Source organism: Jatropha curcas, chromosome 6, assembly GCF_041381405.1.
Source record: "Jatropha curcas cultivar XTBG-Jc1 chromosome 6, XTBG_Jcur_1.0, whole genome shotgun sequence".
Taxonomy (NCBI): domain Eukaryota; kingdom Viridiplantae; phylum Streptophyta; class Magnoliopsida; order Malpighiales; family Euphorbiaceae; genus Jatropha; species Jatropha curcas.
In genome coordinates this window covers 9768053-9786988 of record NC_143156.1, presented here as the reverse complement: position 1 = coordinate 9786988, position 18936 = coordinate 9768053, and the positions used below count along the sequence as shown (strand labels likewise).

At 32.0% G+C, this 18936-nt stretch overlaps 3 protein-coding genes across 3 annotated transcripts; all 3 read left to right on the top strand.

The window, feature by feature from the left end:
- Positions 1–338: 338 nt before the first annotated feature.
- SCO2 (protein disulfide isomerase) lies at positions 339–4881 on the top strand. The gene is made up of 3 exons (XM_012211490.4): positions 339–868; positions 1072–1198; positions 4647–4881. Exons 1-3 carry the CDS (start codon positions 422–424, stop codon positions 4718–4720), a joined length of 648 nt encoding a protein of 215 aa, XP_012066880.3. The 5' UTR covers positions 339–421; the 3' UTR covers positions 4721–4881.
- Positions 4882–5069: 188 nt separating this feature from the next.
- On the top strand, positions 5070–5870 carry CML30 (Calcium-binding EF-hand family protein). The gene has a single exon (XM_012211491.4). It carries the CDS (start codon positions 5156–5158, stop codon positions 5711–5713), a length of 558 nt encoding a protein of 185 aa, XP_012066881.1. The 5' UTR covers positions 5070–5155; the 3' UTR covers positions 5714–5870.
- Positions 5871–10208: 4338 nt separating this feature from the next.
- On the top strand, positions 10209–17867 carry LOC105629839 (uncharacterized). Its single transcript, XM_012211489.4, has 3 exons — positions 10209–11178; positions 16214–16737; positions 17129–17867. The coding sequence occupies exons 1-3, from the start codon at positions 10560–10562 to the stop codon at positions 17678–17680; spliced, it is 1695 nt and encodes a 564-aa protein (XP_012066879.1). The 5' UTR covers positions 10209–10559; the 3' UTR covers positions 17681–17867.
- Positions 17868–18936: the final 1069 nt, after the last annotated feature.

Here is an 18936-nt window from a genome sequence, read left to right as displayed (position 1 = left end):
AGATATATAATTGGTCCTGCAAAGTTGGGGTACTGTATAGTTAATTTATCAAAATTCAGAGTACAATATATGTATTTTGCTAAATTTTAAACATCTAGTGATTAATTACAACATAATTAAAGTGGTAGTTCGATTTTCCACGTATGGTTGAGAAAATTAAAGTAAACAATGTATGTTTTTTTATATTGAATATTTATTTCATACTGAGGAAAACCGAAAATAAAAAATTCTGATTTTTGTTCTTTATAATGGGAAATTTCGTTACTTGAGGACCTTTATCTTTTTCGTAAAATTGATTAATTAAAATATTATTATGGGCCACAGCTGGAAAAGTACAGCCAATCCATTACCAAAACGAACAACTATTTCATTCCCCCAACTTCAACCTCTGCCTCTCCCTCCTAATTACAAAACCCTGCAAATGCTCCCAATAAACCCTACCTCCCTCTTCTTCTGTTCTAAGCCCTCTACTCTAATCCCTATATCGCCCACTGCCACCACCACGACAACCTCCACCTCTCACCGTTGTTTCGCAGCTGGCGACCTTCGAGCAGGCCCCACATTTCCTAGGTGGTTCCAGTTCACATCCGCTGCCGACGCTGGCAGCATCCGAATTGGCCAGGAATCTGAGGGACCTGCATCTTCTCCGACGGCAGACGGAGCCTCCATAGCCCCTCAACGGCGGGGAGTTGGAGGCAGTAATGGTAGTGTTCGAGTGAATGCGAAAGAGAAGAAATGGTCGAGAAATAGAGAGAGCTATTTGACTGATAATGAAGACGTTCTTCCTCTTCCTATGACTTATCCTAACTCTAAACCTGTCCCTGCTGAGGAGATTGATAAACGGCTACGATGCGATGCCGAAATTCAGGTAAATTGAAACCACAGATAGAAGATTATATATATATATATATTGAAATTCAAGAATTAAGAATTTCTTGTTATTTGGGTCCTTTTGCATTAGTAATACAATGATACGCATAATTTAGAATTGTGGCTGCTAATTTCTTGAAATGAGGTTTGAGTATTTTGGAATTTGGTTGTTTTTCTCATCAATGAGGTCTTGAAATGTAGGATTGTAAGGAAGTGGTTTACGAGTGGACTGGAAAATGCCGAAGTTGCCAAGGTTCAGGATATGTAAGCTATTATAATAAAAGAGGGAAGGAGATCACCTGCAAATGTGTACCTTGCCTTGGGATTGGTATGTTTTTTTTTACTAGAAATTCAAATTTCATTGTATTTGAGAAAGGGCAAAACACACCGGAGCTAATCTAATTTTTCATCTCTCTTGATCTCAATATCAACATCATTTGGTTGGAAAAGCATGTAAGGATGTGGGTCTCCATTATAACATATGTATTTCTGCTGCTTATCACTTGAGTATTTAAGTGGATAATGAATAAGTAAATAAAACGGATTTGAGAATTCTGCACCAGCACTGCTTTGCGTGGTTATAAGTGTTCATTTCCTAAGAACAGTTTGCATGAAACAAGCCCCAAAGGAAAAAAAAAAAAGTGATTTCGTTGTGTTTGATAGCAAATTGTGTACAAAGACTTTGGTCATATCATTAGGCATCTTAAGTGCCTTATACATGTTTCGTTGTGCTAGTAGCCCAGTGATCAAGCTTTTATCTCATAGTTCAAAAGGTCAGGGGTTCAAAACTCTGCAACTAAGAATTTCTGATGTACCACAAAAAAAAAAAAAAAGGAAGTCATATTCATGTTAAATTGGAGTTTAATATGCATGATAGAAATAAAGAGCACTCCAAATGTTTTGCATTTGCAAGTCTTGTAATTATTTTAGGTTCACAAATAAACAGCACACCTCATATTTTAGTATGGGCCATGTGGTAAACATAGGTTTGCTGGAAGATGCTGGCCTGTCCTTGATGCCTTATGCATTCTCATAGTAAAGGATTCAATTTAGTTTGAAACATGAACCTAAATCCCAAAGCATTTGGAAGTTAGCACCACTAAGTATCTGTTTCAATAGAAAAAAAAATTGCTAATATTTGTGGTATTCGGTTGAATTCAGTTTGGAATAATAAAAACTAGACAGAAGGGCATGTGAAAACCTAAATTGCCAAGTGTATTGAAGTTGACTGAAAAGTTGAGGTTGATAAGAATTTTCTTGTTTCCTGGAATTTGTTAAAGCTGGAGCTTTGCCATTCAGTATAATATCAAAAGCAATGTACTTTTGCTATTATATGTACTTCGAGTTCAAGGAAACTCTGAATTTGATTCATCTATTATCATGTGATTTCATTTCGACCATTTTCAATCCATCTTAATGATCTTTCTAATGGATTCAATTATAATTCATAAAAGTGATGAATAATGGCATTAGTCTGTTGAGTGGTATGAGGTGTAAGAATAGCATTCATGGGCATACTTTTAGTTAACTCTGGTTCAGCAAGCCACCCATCCAGACTGCAGATTTCTGCCCATTCCATTAGAAGTATAGCTAGGAATTCATTGCTGAGAGTACAAACCAAGCATAATTCTAGAAATTTAGGGTTTTTTCAGCAATTCTAGCTGTTATAGTAGCTGTTAGCTATTTTAGTAGATGTTAGTTGTTAGTTGTTCATATAGCGTTTAAAGTAAAAGTGTTCGATAAAAATAGATGTTTGATTAGCTTTTAGCTATTTATTTTAGTAGGTCTTAGGTGTTAGCTATTAGCTGTTGTTGTTAGAATCATAAAATTCACGATACGAATCATATGATTCATATCAAATCTAAGAGAAATCGATACGAATCTTAGGGATGAATTGGAGAGCACCTTGAATCAAAAGCAAATCATATGAATCGGCTGTGAATTGCATGAATCAGAATGAATCGCAACAAATCAATGATTCACGTAGAGCATAAAAAAGAAAAAAAAACATGGGCCCAACGCATGCAAATCTATTCCTAAAAGGAGTTAGAGATTAAACTTCACATATATTAGGAAAATTAAACGACGCAAAGTTAGAAAGACAGAAAGACAGAAACAACAGTACATGGTTGGCTTGATTCACAAGAACAAGAAGAAAAAGAAAAGAATTTGGGAGGAAACGAAACAAATTTGTTTTTAGAAGAAGAATAAGATGATATGGTTATATTAGAAGAAGAAGAAGATGATGATGATGATGATGATGATGAAGGGCTTGAAATTGGAAATGATGAAGATTAATGAATGAATATGATATTAGTTTGTTTTTTATTTTCAAATTCTATTTTAATAGTTTGATATTTGAAGTTAGGAACAACACAAGTTATTAGGTTTATTTAGCATATGATTGACATTGGAATTTTCAATTGAATATTTAATATCTTTTGATAAAATTATTCGGAATTAGAATTTTAATTGATTCTCAAAAGGTTATAGCGAATCTTGTGATTCGATTCTCGATTTTAAAAATGAGGCTTCTGATTCACGATTCGACAACACTTTAAAGCAAAAGCGTCTGACAAAAATAGATGTTTGATTAACTGTTGAATTAAAATGACAAAAAAAAGACATTGAAATATTGATTTAAAAATTTAAATTATGAAGTGAACTCATTAATAAAAAATAAAAAAAAAAAAAAATATATATATATATATATATACAGTGACACGTGTTTCTTTTTCTTTTCTAAGTTATTATCATATTTCTTTTTCTGGTTTTTTGTTTCATTTTTTTTCTATAATAAAAGATGATTTCTTATAAAATTGAAATGAAAAGCGAGAAAATCAAATTAAAAATAAGTGTATTAAACTCAAAAGAGGTAAAGCAAGTAGAATATCTAAATTTTAGGGCGTAAACCAATGGATAAGAATGTAAAAGAAAATTAATTAATTTTTATAAACGTTAAACATTAGGATGTTTAATATTTGATGAAACGCTGTTGCCAAACAAACTCTTAGTTAAAGTGTCAATCACCATATATTTAATGAATATGAGCAGTTGTGTAGAGGTACTTTATTCTTGTAAAGGTAGTGGGTGTAAAGTTTGTGGTGTTCTTTACTACCCCGGTTTATCTTGATTGAGGCAGATGTGCCCACCACCTTATCCTCTAGAATGTGATATTAAGCATCATTGTATATGTTCATTTACACAATTACACTCCCAACATGGTGTTGGCTAACTTCACTGAAATGGAATAATAATTTGGAGGAGCATTGGAACTAAAAAGAAAGTATTAGGTTTGGAATCTGTTTATTTTTCCTTCAATGAGCACATGGTTTGGTGGATTGGAGTTAAGTTTAAGAATGAGAAATGGTTGATAATGAGTTTTTAATTGCTTTTGGAAAACCAAAGTAAGTTTGCGATATGTTTTGCAACACAAAAGATCTATTGAGAGAGCATTATATTAAAGGACATTTTCAAAAGTAAAGATTTAGGGGAAATTAAGTTTTAAACAGCTTTTGTAGGGTCAGGTCAGCAGAGCAGAGGGTTGTGGTTTTTTTTGGGCTTTCTGGTGTTACACTTATAGTATGTAGGATTGCCATTGTGATATGTGAATTAACTCCAATTAAAATTATCACATCTTGTGGAGAACTGTCACTAGTTTCCATTTTGAGTCTGTCTACTTTGTGAACCATGGACTTGAATTTCTGTTTCTCCATTACATAATATTGTTTCTAATCACAGTCTGGAATTGGAACTTAATATTCCTACTGTTGTAGGATATGTGCAAAAAATAACAGCTCGCAAGGACATTGATGTAATGGAGGACTTGGACAATGGAAAGCCGCCCTGACTAAAGTCAGATTTTACTCCAGGGAGTATACTTAATAATACTTTTGATGATTTGTAGTTTTTACTTCTTTCTTGTAAATTGACCATTTATGGTTATAGAGAATAAAATTTGGCATCCTCGAAGGAAGAATTTGGACAAGTGATCCAAAGAATTCATTGTAATTTTTGCATAGAATTTATTCTTTTCTTGTTTTCCTGTCATATCTTCAACCACAGTTTTGTTCTTCTTATCTACAAATATGCTTTCAGAATCTTTTGTTCTGGGACTGGCAAGTTGCTCAAGGAATAAAAAGCTAACTTTTTGTTTAAATAAATATCACTCTTTTGAATAGGATATCAAGTTTGAAATTCATCTGATATTTGTGCTGTTTTCTGATTGTAACATTTCCTTTATTTGAGTTTCTGTCTCCTGTGAAAAACAAAGGCCATTACAGAAATGTCAAATATTAGCTTTCTTGAGTTCCAGTACAAGCTTTCAAGAAACAAGCTTCTACGAAAGCCATCCCGATTGTTCTCTTCCCGTGACAGACAAAGCTCCAGCACTCTACCCAGTTTCCAGGTGAATTTGAATGAGATGAGGCAAGTTTTCAATAAGTTTGATTCCAACAAAGATGGCAAAATTTCTCAGCAGGAGTACAAGGCAACACTCAGAGCTTTAAGACAAGACAAAATGATAGCAGAAGTGCCAAAGATCTTCCAGGTAGTTGATTTGGATGGAGATGGATATATCGATTTCAGAGAATTTATTGAAGCGCAGAAGAAAGGAGGAGGCATTAAGATGGTAGACATTCAGAGTGCATTTCAAGCATTCGATTCTAATGGAGATGGAAAGATAACTGCTGAGGAAGTTATGGAAGTCTTGAGGAGGCTTGGCGAGAGATGTACCCTAGAAGATTGCCGGAGAATGGTGAGGGCAGTTGATACTGATGGTGATGGAATGGTTAACATGGATGAGTTTACAACCATGATGACTCAAACTTTGGTTTCTAGTTAAAAAGATTTATGCTTTGAGTTAGAAGGGCTTCTGTTACTTGTAATCCTTTCTTAGACATGCACAAGTAAAACTCATTGCAGATTGTCATGTGGTGGACATGGCAAAGAATCTACTTAATATATTTGCTTATAAATCAGAATAAAGTTTTTTATTATTATATTTTCTTTTATGGGTGTGTTTGGAAACTAAAACAATTGCAAGAATTCAAATCTTTGAATTTTATTTGGCTAAATCTTCAAGGTGAAAAGGCTATAATTTTTCTTTTTCAAGAAGTTAAATTTGAAGTTGGAAATCTATCCATACTATATATAGATATAAGATGTGAGAATAGGGGATATTAACATATGGGCATATTAGGAAAAATATACGGAAAATTAATTATTCAAATTTTATTAATAAATTTATGGAAATAGAAACAACCATATCATTCTAGAATAGAGGGAATAAATAACACAACAATATATTTTTAATTTCTTTTTGCAAATGCATGAATATTATAAAATGAAGATGTATAAATATAAAAAATATTATACGTCGAACATAATTAATTAAATTTTATTCTAAATATTGACATTATATAATAGAAAAGGATAATTTAAAATGTTTAATAAAAATATATGTTCATTCTTTGTTTATATAATCGTTATATAAAAGAAAATCTTAAAATTTGTATATTTAAAAAAATAAAATGAAAATAATAAAAATTGAATATTTTAAAAAAAATTATTTATTTGGATATTTCAACCTATCATTTTCGATTAAAAAAATTAAATATTTTAAATTATGACGTGAATTCTATCTTTATAAATATTAATATAGAAAAAATAATAAAAAAATGTGCACTTTATAATGGCTCTTTAGTCGTACCATCTTAAAATGAATTGGACCATGATTACATCATTGCCGCCACGTAGTAATATTTATAGATTTCAAAATATTATTCATGTTGGAGAGAGAGTATTATTTATTAATAGTTTAGTTGATATAGAATTTTTTTCAATTATTTAATGAAAAAATTTGTTTATATCAGCTTTAACTGACTTATTACTAGAAATCGGTAAAATGTATTTTTATATTACTCCAATAATGCTTGAGGAATTTTTAAGTGATAAAAGGTTAGGGATGGTAAAGTGATAGGGTCCATAGTCTACGGATGGTAGGTGAAAATAAGTCATATTATATTAGAAAAATTATAGTAAGGTACTGTGGTTTAAAAATATAACTAGGTCATTTTTATATTTTTTAAAATAAAAATGGATATTTTCATCGTTTCATAACGTACTTAATGGAAAAGATGCAAAATTTAGATAGAAGGACCTTATAGTCTGATCGAAGTAAACTATACAGAAATTTTAATTCATTTCCTAAAAGACATAGATGAACTAATTGTATTTCGCAAATCACAAGGATTGTATTGTAATTTTTTCACTTTTAAAAAATAATAGATTAAACAATAACTTTAAATTATTATGAATGCATAACAAAAATATGCGGAAGAATTTTTTTTTTTTTTGAGTATTTAGTAGGAGGATTTGAACTTGAATTTATTATCAGGTTGTGTCATTACAAAAAAAATGTCGATTTACAACCGACAAATCTTTCACTAAATATAAGAAATCGATTGCTAAATCAATTTAGCGAACGATTTGCAACCGCCTTCAAGTGGTCACAAAAGTACTCGTCGCAAATTCTTTTGCGACCGAATGATGAAGTGGTCGTAATTTAGCGACCGATATGTCGATCGAAAAATATAATAAATTGGTCGCTAATCTGCGTCGTGTTTTCAAGTCAAAAACTTATCGCAAAGCGGTCGCAATTAGCGAAAAGTGATCACTAATTAGTTGTAAAATTTGAAAGTAATTGGTTGGTGATCAATTGTAAACTTGAATGTAATGGTTATAATTTGATCACTGTTCAGTTCCAAGTTGGTCGAAAAAGAAATATTAATTGAAACTTAATCAAAATTTTCAACAAATCCTATTTATGTTATATATTTCTCATTAATTCTCACCCTAAAACTACACATTACATAAAACAACAAAAATTAAGTGCTCAAAATACACAAAAACGAATCAAAATGCACATAAAATAAAAAGAAAACCAAACTGCTGCCTGTGAGAATAGATTCGCAAAAAAAAAAAAAAAAGAAAAAGGATAAGGGCACCTACCTAACCAGGCTGACGGTTCGGCTTCTCTGGTGACAGGAGTGAGCTCCAGTGATCCCATAGCAATCAACAACCGGCGACCAAGGAGAGAAAAAGAGGAGAGAACTGGAAAGGGAGGTAAAGGGGGAGGGGTGTACTGTGATTATGACCAAGGGGTTATAAAGCCCTAATATTCTGTGACCGACATATCAGTCACAACTCTTATAAAGTTGGTCGCAATTTTTAATTAAGCGCTGTTGGTTTGTAAGTAAAAAAAATTGTGATTGACTTGCGACCGAGCAAGATCGATCGCAAATCTATCGCCAATCCATCACACTCCAGGAACAAAATCTAGTGCTAAACTGCAGTGCGCACTTTAACGACGAACCGTTAATTGATCGCAAATCCATCATTAAGTCGATCGATATTACATTGCCTTTTGGTCTTAAAATAAAAACCAAATTCGCGAGAATTATTATAGATGGATTATCGATAGATTGCAATTCTGTCGAGATCGGTTGCAAGCGGTCTGTGAATATTTAACTTATGTCACTTCAATATTTGTCGCACGCGGTCGCAAATGCATCGCAATCGGTCGCAATTTAGTGTTTTTTTGTACTGTATATACGCTTAATACTGAGCTATGTCTTGGTGTACAAAATATACAGAAAAAATTATGTTAATTGAAATATTAAAAATTAACTAATTATTCTTTGCTTCAATGGTGAAGCAATGAAGTACGTTAACGCGATAAACATTAAAGTATGAATTACAATTTATATAATTTATAAAGCCAATGATATTAACTTTTAAATGATAATGAAATAATTATAAATTTTTTTAACGATTAAACTATAACTTTAAATTACTGTGAAAGCATTAAAGCAAGCCAAAGCAATTAAAATTAGAGTATGAAATGTAATTAAAGCAAGTTAAAGCAATAAGAATTGTGGTTTACGTACTTCCACCTAAAACAAAGTCTGAAAAGCTTAGAAAAATAATTAAATTATACCAAAAACTTTCTCCACTCTTTTCTGATGCAATTGAAACTAATATATCCTAACTCAGTAAAGTACGTGGTTTTCTGAGTCTTCAATTTTATTTTTATTTTTTGAAATTTTTTGCCTGTGGTTTGAGTTTTTGCAACGCTTCAACAAAGAAGTGATTGAGATCAAACTTTATTGGTCGTTTGCTGCCATTAAACGGTTAAGCTGGTTATGTATGATCTTGTCAGGGTCAAGATAATAAAATTACGAGAATAATTATATAGTAAAAAAGTAAAATTGTGACACATAAAAATTTACGTTGTTCATCTTTAACTGTTTAGGACTATATCCACGGGACTAATTCTGAATATTTCTTCTACTATTAAAATAATAGACTTATAAAAAGAATAATATAAAAATAATTACACTTTTTCTAAAAACACCTTAAAATAATTTTTTAACTATTTTTTTCTATCGTAATTTTAAAAATGGTTTCATAAAACTAGATAATTCTCTCTTTTTTTTTTTTTTTTCTTCCTTTTTGTGTGGTGAGGCGAAGCAAATCCTCTGCTATTTTATTGGAGAGAAAACGCGTACGAACCGCGTTTCTCTCGCCCACCCTTTTTTTTATTTAATCGTGTGGGTCCCACACTTGAGTGGAACACCACCAATGTCAAAAACGTGTGGGTCCCACTTGAGTGGGCCCTCCACAAGAAGTATGTTTCGGCAATGAGAGGCTCATGAAATAGCTTTTTTAATTCTTTTTTCGGTTCGCTTGCTTTTAAAGCATCTGAAAAACACGCGTCCAATGGTCAATTTCAAGGACATAACAGAATCACGATAAAGTTTAAAGTGTTACACACATAATATTCATAGATCCAAGATTATAAATATTAACTCAAAATATAGTTATTTATTGTCCAAAATTTTAATATTAATTTATATTATTTTGTTATTGACTAATTGTTTATATGATATTTTCTTATACTTTTTTTATTTGCATTTCTCTCGGCTCAGATTCGACGTATCCGATAACCTAAGTTCTCATAATTTTTCGATCCATATCTACAAGAGCCGTTCTATAAAAATTCAAAACAACAAGAAAGTAAGAAAACGACAGCGATCGGTTTGGGATTGCCGAGGAACCTTGCCCTTGCAGTCCATTATCCAAAACTCCTATCCCCATTCTGCCAGATATCCCGGCCTGGGAGCCCCGTTCTCCTTTTTTTCCCACTTGACTTGAAAGAAGGGTGCAGGAACTTTCTAAGATGCATTGGCGTAGCTAACAGCTGTGGGACAATTGTGAGGTCCCAGTTGATACCTGCTTCCTTTGTAATCATGCGTCGACCTCAAGGAATAGAATAAGGGAAAGCAGTTAATCCGCTTACCGGAGACCTCCAGCTTTGACATGCATATTCAACTATATATTAATTTATAAATAAAAACGTAATTCTATATATGCCAAGACAAAAAAAAAACAAGTAACCAAATAATATATAAAGAGAAAAAGTTATACTTCGCTTTAGAAAATAAAAATCTATCTAGGATTAGGCCATCCTTTAAAATATTGTGCCGGCCAGCTTGAGGAATCCTTGAAAGCATGTAGGTTAGATATGCTTATATGCTTCTTAATTGAACAAAGGACGCATATGCTCGATTGGCTCTAGTATTCTTAAACCTTTAATTGAGAGAGGACCAGCCAAGCATCTGGTTAGTATGGATCCATCCACATCCAATTCTATGAGTCTTGATTTGTACAAAGCCGCTGAAGATGGGATAATTGATCCATTCAAGAATTATGCAGAGCCTCTAAATCTTCTCTTGACCCCAATTAAAGACACAATCTTGCATCTCTACTTGTCCACTCCAACCCAAAGATCAACTCATTTCGTGCAAGAATTACTTAATATTTGTCCTTCTCTTTTATTACATACCAATTCCAATGGCGATACTCCTTTACATGTTGCAACAACATACGGGCATTCCAATATAGTGGAATTATTTGTTCAGCAAGCAAAAACTCAACATCCTAATGATCTGGAGAATGGAGTTGTAGGAGCAACGGGAATGCTGAGGATAATCAATAACAAGAAGGAAACAGCTTTACACGTGGCTGCTCGAAATGATCATCTTAGTATAGTTGAAGTATTGACAAATGAGGATCCTCATTTTCTGTACTCTGGGAATGATAGTGGAGAAACTCCACTTTACTTGGCTGCGGAGAGAGGACATCTAGAGGTTGTCATCAAGATACTCAACACTTGCACATCTGTAGCTTTTGCAGGCCCTAATGGCAAAACAGCTTTACACGCAGCAGCAATGAACCGTCACAGAGGTAAAACGTAGTATTTACAATGGTCCTGTACTTTTGTTTTATCAAGAATTGATGTCTCGACCTGACGAATTGTTTACAAAAAGTTAATTAATTTGCTTATAAGAAAGTTTTTTTAGAAAAAATTAAAATGACTAACTAGTAGTTGAAGCACCACAATTTATCGTCACTGATCCCTCTTCCGGCGGTGTCAAGTTCTGATTGTTATGGTCCAGTCTGGGATTTTAAAGTTGAAATGGATCCTTGTTAAAACTTATTCCATGATTCAAAACCTGAGGATCAAATAGCCTTTTGTTTTGCTGAACCCATACGTTCCTTGTTCTCTAAATATACCACACTAAGAGAGGAGGGGGGGGGGGGGGGGGGGGGGGGGGGGGCGCCTGGCACTCCCCAAACTCCAAAGCCTTTTCTAATTTTCCTTTACGAAATAGTGCAATTTTTTTTTTCACTTTGGTCCCCTATATTTTTGAAATTTTTTTTTACCCTCCTAAATTAAGTCTAATGCTCCTGTTGGTATAAATAAATTCAAAGTATGAAATTCATTTGTAAAAATAAGTCTAATGCACCTGTTGAAATTCATTTGTAAAAATTTTTTTTACCCTCCTAAATTAAGTCTAATGCTCCTGTTGGTATAAATAAATTCAAAATATGAAATTCAATTGTAAAAGAATTATGATAGAATTTATTTGTGAATGCATTTTTCATGTTTGGTATAACTAATTTAAAACATGTAATTCAATTGAATTACACATAATCATGTATAGAATAAATTTATAATTGAAAATTTATTTGCTTTTGTTTTCTAAAATATCCTTGAAATAGTAATTTAATAAAAATAAATAATAAACACAAATTATATTGATGTTATATATGCTATATAACTTTTTATATTTTTATTAAAATAAATATATAAAATAACAATAATATTAATCAAATTGTTGCATTTAATTTAGTGATAAATAAATATTTAACTTGAATCTCTCACATCGATAATAAAAAAAATATTAAAATAAAGATGAAAACATATTAAAATAAAAACACAAGAATAAGAAAAAAAAATTTCTAAAAATAAATGGTTTAGATCAAGTTTGATAAAATAAATAATTTAAATAAGTAAAAAAAATTGAAAAATTGACTTTGTAGATAGAGAAATGTAGTTTTATCATGAAAAGTTGAATTGCATAGTTTTGTGAAATTCATTTGGAAATTCCATATATTTTTATGGAATTTGGAGTAATCATGTCTAATTTCATGGAATTGAATTCCTAGAATTGAAATATATATTTTTTCCATTCCAAACATAAAAATTTGGATTTCTAAATTAATTCCACAAAATTTTATGGAATTCATTTATTTCAAACAAGGGGTAACTATGCACCTGCATGCTATCATAAACATTAGTTCTATATATTTAGGTAATTAAGAAATTGCCAAGAATTTCACCCACGAAAAGAAAGAAACAAAGGATCTGTCAAGCTAGAAGTAGCGAGCTTGAGAGCCAAGTTCGCTAGGATGGTGGACACCCAACAAAGCATGATAGAGAGAGATTCTTCCTTTTCCTCACATCTTTCACATATCGGATTTAGATCTATTACTTCCCTTCATAGTAGCTCTAACTTTGTAGGAAGCTGATTTTGGCAAGCCCTAACTGTAAAATTCTTGACTTAAAGGGGCATTTTGTTTGCAAAATACCTTCCACAAATCACTAGCTTATTGATCCAAAGGGCCTACATTAATATCATTTGTGGAATTGGATTGAAGAACCAAATGATATGCTTTTTTTCACAACGAATATGCCACTTCTTTCCAGGCCATACCGGTTACCATTCTCTTCTTGCACATAGAGGGATGCTACAATTGTGCAGCTTTAGAAGATAAGAAGATAGAACTTATAAGATTAATGTTCAAGCACCCGTAAACTTGATCAATTAATTCACTTACAATGCCTCCGAATAGAAGGAGTTGAGTGAACCCAAAATTCGATTGTTTAGGAAGCCAATTGTCTTTTCAAATCCGAATATGTCTGTCATCGCCTACAAGCCACCTTGAACCATTTGGAATAATAAATCGAGCTTGGATTTAGCTAAGCATAGCTGGATTGATATCTAGTCTGGGCTTCCATAAAAAAGCTATTTTGGTATATCCAGTTTGAGCTTGGATTATAGCTGACTGTCAACATTGTTTAGCCAAGATGACTAAATTAAAATTATCCAGGTTCTTGAAAACCAAACCGTCCCTTGTTTAGAGAAACAAAACTTCTTCCATTTACTGCAATGAATTTTATTTCCATCAGCCTTTTGTCCCTACCAATATTGAGCCATTAAAGCCTCAATTTGATTACATCCTTAATTAGGTAACAAAAAGCAACTCATTGTATAGGTTAGAATTGCTTGGATTACAATTTTTAACAATACTTCTTTACCTGCTTTAGGGAGAGTCATTTCTTTCCTATCTTTTTATTTTTTTTTTTGGAACCTTATCAACTAGATCACTAAGTTTGCTTCTCTTTTGTACTTGTTATGATAGCTCACCTTGCTACTCCTAATCTTGATTTGATTACCTTCTGCCTCGTCTGAACATTTTGGCTAAAAGAGATTTCGGACTTGTCCACATTCACTTTCGACCTTAAAGCTCTTTCATAATATGTTAAGATCTTGCTTACTTTATCAACTATCTGTTTTGATTGTGAAGCTCGCCTAAAGATGATCTATCTATCATCTGAAAAAAAGAAAAGAAAAAACATATATGAAAGAGAAGGAATTCTCCTATAAATTTTTATCTTATGAATTTTTGCTCATTTTTCTGCATATGATGGATTAATCCCAACAAGATCTATGTACACATCAAAATAAGTAGAGCGATAATGAGTGACATTTTTTAAGCTCTCTTTGAGGAGAAAAAGCTTCTTGAGTTCCCCCATTTATCACCAAAGAGTAATTAAGAAACAATAGAAATACAATTCATAACAAGTTCCATACATTGTACATTAAGACCACTTTTAGCATGATATTTTCAAAAATCCTCCAATCAACACTGTCATATACATTATGCATATCTATCTTGAGATTGGCTTTTTTTACTAGTTTTTCATGTATTTCAAATGCTCATTATTTCTGATAAGACTACCTGTAAAGGCCAATTGGGCTTCACTAATAGTTTGGAGGAGAAGAGACTTCATCCATTAGCTATGGTTTTGGTGATTATCTTGAACATGACATTGCAATAGGTCTAAAGTCTTTTGTGTGCTTAGGATCATTAATTTTTAGGATAAGAGTAATGAAAGTGTGATTGAGCAAAGTAGGGGATTCCCTATCTAAAATAGAAAAGATTCTATTTTTCTATAGAAGAACCAACAATATTTCAAAATTTTTGATGGAAGAAAAGAGGTATACCATCTCGTCCAGGGGCTTTTGAAGGATGCGTATGTTTTAAGGCAGTATGTACTTCCACTTTTCTGTATGGTTATTCAAAAGGTATGCATTCCTCTCTACTTTAACTGTTGTTTCTACCATATGCAAGACATTATCTAAATTTGATGGACTCGAGGACGAGAATACTCTTATAAGAAAATGCTTCATTGAAGTGATTTTTATATCAATAATTTATAATCCAAATAATTTCACAAAATCTTACAAAGTTCAATTGAATTTATCAATTTTTGAGTATTTGTTATACTAAAAAAAAAAAAAAAAATTCAATTCTATCAATTATATTAAACTATAACTAAGTCAAATCTCATCAAAATTAATGTAGTTTCAAATGAATGCCATCTTTTCCTTCTATTTCTCTCTCTTTTTTCTCCTTCCCTTTTTATCTGTTTTATTTACCTCCCCTCCTCTTCTCCTAACTTTCTCTCTCTTCCTCCTCTTTTCTTTTTATCTCTCATTTTCATTTTCTTTCCCATTTTTTTTTTTTTTATCTCTTACGAGTATTTTAGGTATTTATTACTTATTGAATTATGAATTTAGACCATGTTTGGTATGGTGTAATCAATCATGTAATGGAATAGAAATTCCATTACATGATTGATTATATTGTTTGCTTAGATTTTTTTTTTTTTTTTAACAATATAATGTAATTGAGATTACACATGTAATCTTTATTACTTAAATTAATAGAATATTAATTATATAAAAAACACATGTATTGTTCATTAGATCAAGCACATATAATACTAATTATATCAAGTCGTCTTAATTAAAACTCTACCACTACTACAACCTCTCGACCACCAGTACCACCACCGTTCGACCACCACTCCCCCATTACTATTACATTATATTTTTCATTGCGTTACATTAGATCAAACTTAGCCTTAGATCAATTACAAATGATTGAAATTCACATCTTAAACTTCTTGTAACTAACATAAATTTTTTTTTAAAATAAATTTAAATTTCATTTAAAAAGAATTATAATTTTTAAAACGATTTATAGAAAAAAAAGTGCATATTTTGTGCGTCAAATATTATATGCAAGTCTTTGAGATCAAAATAGTTATTGGGTAATCTACGGTTTTGGCTCAATTGGCAACGCATATTGAGCATGTGGGAAGAGCCCTGGAATTCGATCCCAACTAAACGCACCTACAGCGAGAAAAGAAGAGCCTTAACTGTGACTAAGCTCTGAGCCAGATTAGATGGTTTCTGGTAATGCAATTCTGATATCGGTGGTTTACACGAAAAAGAAAATAGTTATTGGGTAAACATTATTTATAGTAATTAAAAATGCGTTCATTGCTTAATTGTTAAAAAAAAAAAAACTAGTAACACTAATATTCTGAAACAAAATGCCGTAAAAAATTATCTTGTTAGTTATACAAAAATCACCACATTTTGAGAAAATAAGTTGTCTTTCACCTCATACTGAGAAAATCAAGATTTATTTGTTTCTGGTATTGATTGATTAAATGATTTACAATTAGACATAAAATCGTATCAGTTGTCTTCCCAGTTCTTAATAATAATGTATTAGTAAAGGAAAATTCTTCAATTGGATAGTTATGTGAATTATTTTAGTTACTATCTATGGCTTTCAGGAGTTGTACAAGAAATATTGAAGAATAAAACGAGCTTAAATAATGAAGCAGACGAGAATGGATGGACTGCTCTTCATTATGCAGCATATATTGGTTCGAGTCAAGTAGTGGAAGAACTATTGGAATACAATAAATATGTTGCATATATGACCGATAATGTAAGGAAAAGAACAGCTCTTCACTTGGCTGCTTGCAAAGGCAATCGAAAATCAATGAGACAGATTATATCTAAATGTCCAGATTGCTTCAAACTTGTTGACGATAGAGGTTGGAGCGTTTTTCACTACGCAGCGATCAGTAGAAGTGACGATGCGTTAAAAATAGTGCTGCAAAATCCATCCTCCATGTACTTAATAAATGGGAAAGATGTTAGAGGGAACACACCTCTCCATTTTTTGGCTGTTTTGAATGCGCGACCCATTTCCCCCTTTCTCAGGCCCCTTGCAAAGGGCGATCCTTTGGTTCAATACGAACATAATTTCTTCGATATTTACCGATTATGCCGACGTTCTCCAGCCCTTAAGGTCAGCTTTCTAATCTAACTCTGCGCTTGCTTTGGCTTTATAATTAGTTCTAGCTATTTGTTTGAAACTCATTGCAAAAGTGGCACATAAATCAATTTGAGTTGGTGGAGGACAAATTATTATTATTATTTTTTAAAAAATAGTTAAATAGGAAACACACAATTGTACGTGCACAGTTCATAATAGGATACCGTACACGACTAGAAAACACGTGTTAGCTACTGATTCTAGTCTCAATGATTTTCGATCGTTATATAGTGAATAAATTATCTAAATAGAAATCGATTTGTTAACTTTAATCTAAAATAAGAAAGTAATATTTAATCTAGGATATCCCTAGACTAATAATCAATGTATAAACTTAACTAAAGATATATATTATTTCTTACAGAAAGAAATTTTAGAATGGATCGAAGACCTTGGTATAGGACCATTAGGGAAAACTATTATAGGGAAGGATGCTTTTGTGGCTACTTACGGTGAAGCTAGCGACTCTAAGCTAATAGTGGCAGCGCTAGTGGCAACAGTAACCTTCGCCGCAGCATTCACATTACCTGGTGGTTACAAAAGTGATGGAAATGAAAGAGATCAAGGCAGTGCAATTCTTAGTAAAAATTCAAGTTTCATAGCATTTGTCGTAGCAGATGCCATAGCCATGGTGCTCTCTACATCTTCTGTCTTAATCCATTTTATGTTGCCCTTATATGGATATCGAGCAAGATTTGCATGGTTAATGGAATATGAAGACATGTTGATCGTATATGCCATCGGAGCAATGGTTGTTGCATTTGTAACAGGCACATTTGCAGTGTTAGCGACTTCCTTAGGGCTTGCCATTACCACTTGTGTCATTGGCTTAAGCTTCTTTGTCTTTGGAGGTTATACAGCAAAAGGGCTTCAATCAAGTATTTATAGGTTTAGTGGCATTTCAAGTAGGAATTGAATTGTTGTTTTTTGGATTCAATAAGTTGAAAAATTCTCGTTGCATTTTTTGTTGAACATGATTTTTTGTTCCATTTCATGTATCATATTTTAGAAAATTATTGTTTTGCCAGTTCATTTGTTATTTTTGAAATTAAAGAAGCACTATTATTATTAAATTAAAATTCTACCTATGGATTGTGGCTCAATTGGCAATGCAAGCTGGACATGTGGGAAGAGTTCTTGGGTTCAAATCCTCGCTAAACAGAACTGCAAGGAGGGGGGAAAAGTCTTAAGTGTGATTAAACCCTGAGCTGGATTAGGCCGTCCCTAATAATGGGATCCGGATACCAATGGTTAAAAAAAAAAAAAAAAAAACTAACTCTAAAAAAAAAAAACACTAACTCTAAGGGAACATTAAAATCAGATAACATTATCTTGTATGATATTGTTCAACTCGAGTTCAGTCATATTCATACTGATCATGGGTTTTCATGTGTTTTAGAATATATCCAAAATAGAGCCACTTAATAGTTTAATAACTAATTTTTGAAATTAGCTTACATTTTAGAAATTTTAAAATAACTTCACTTTAGTCACTAAGTTATTTATTTATGATTTATGATGTTTTCATAAGAATAAGTTAAGGGGTTTTGGTATTTTATTTTATTTTATTTTAATGAAAAGTTATTTTCATCATTAATTAAATTGCATCATCGCTTTTGATAACATTTTTTTTTTTTGAAATACAAGGAAAGACTTGTATTAATTCTCATAAAAGGGTAACAAGTGATATGGAAGAGTCATCCACACTTGGAAGCGAGCACAAAGATTAGAAGACTTGAGCAAGAGTATGAGCCTTTATGTTGACTTGCTTCCTAATCCGCCTAACAGAAATATTAGGCCTAGCCAGTAAAATGTCTTTATAGTCTTTAATAATTAAATCAAATTCAAAAAAATCATTTAATCTAAAACTTAAAGCGTAAATAACAATTTGACAATCCAAAAACAGACAACTAGGAGAGGATAACTGGCGGAGAATGGTTATGTGAATGGGGATAACAATTATACTCCGTTAGGCATTTTGATCAATGACGTTTGATCTGACGAAGGAATTAGATAATTAAACTCTCAAGGAAGTTTATTGAATGTGAATATTGATTAAAGAATAATGAAGTGTGACAATGATGCAAAATAACCTACTTATAGGTTAGGTTAAAGCATAAAATCCTAAAAAAATAATATAAAAGTCGTAACTAGACAAAATCCTAGTAAGGG

Coding starts and splice junctions, on each gene's coding strand:
- LOC105629839 (XM_012211489.4), top strand. CDS start 10,560: ATGGATCCATCCACATCCAATTCTATGAGTCTTGATTTGTACAAAGCC. Junction 11,179..16,213: donor AGCAATGAACCGTCACAGAG/GTAAAACGTAGT, acceptor TATGGCTTTCAG/GAGTTGTACAAGAAATATTG. Junction 16,738..17,128: donor GACGTTCTCCAGCCCTTAAG/GTCAGCTTTCTA, acceptor TATTTCTTACAG/AAAGAAATTTTAGAATGGAT.
- CML30 (XM_012211491.4), top strand. CDS start 5,156: ATGTCAAATATTAGCTTTCTTGAGTTCCAGTACAAGCTTTCAAGAAAC.
- SCO2 (XM_012211490.4), top strand. CDS start 422: ATGCTCCCAATAAACCCTACCTCCCTCTTCTTCTGTTCTAAGCCCTCT. Junction 869..1,071: donor GATGCGATGCCGAAATTCAG/GTAAATTGAAAC, acceptor CTTGAAATGTAG/GATTGTAAGGAAGTGGTTTA. Junction 1,199..4,646: donor TGTACCTTGCCTTGGGATTG/GTATGTTTTTTT, acceptor CTACTGTTGTAG/GATATGTGCAAAAAATAACA.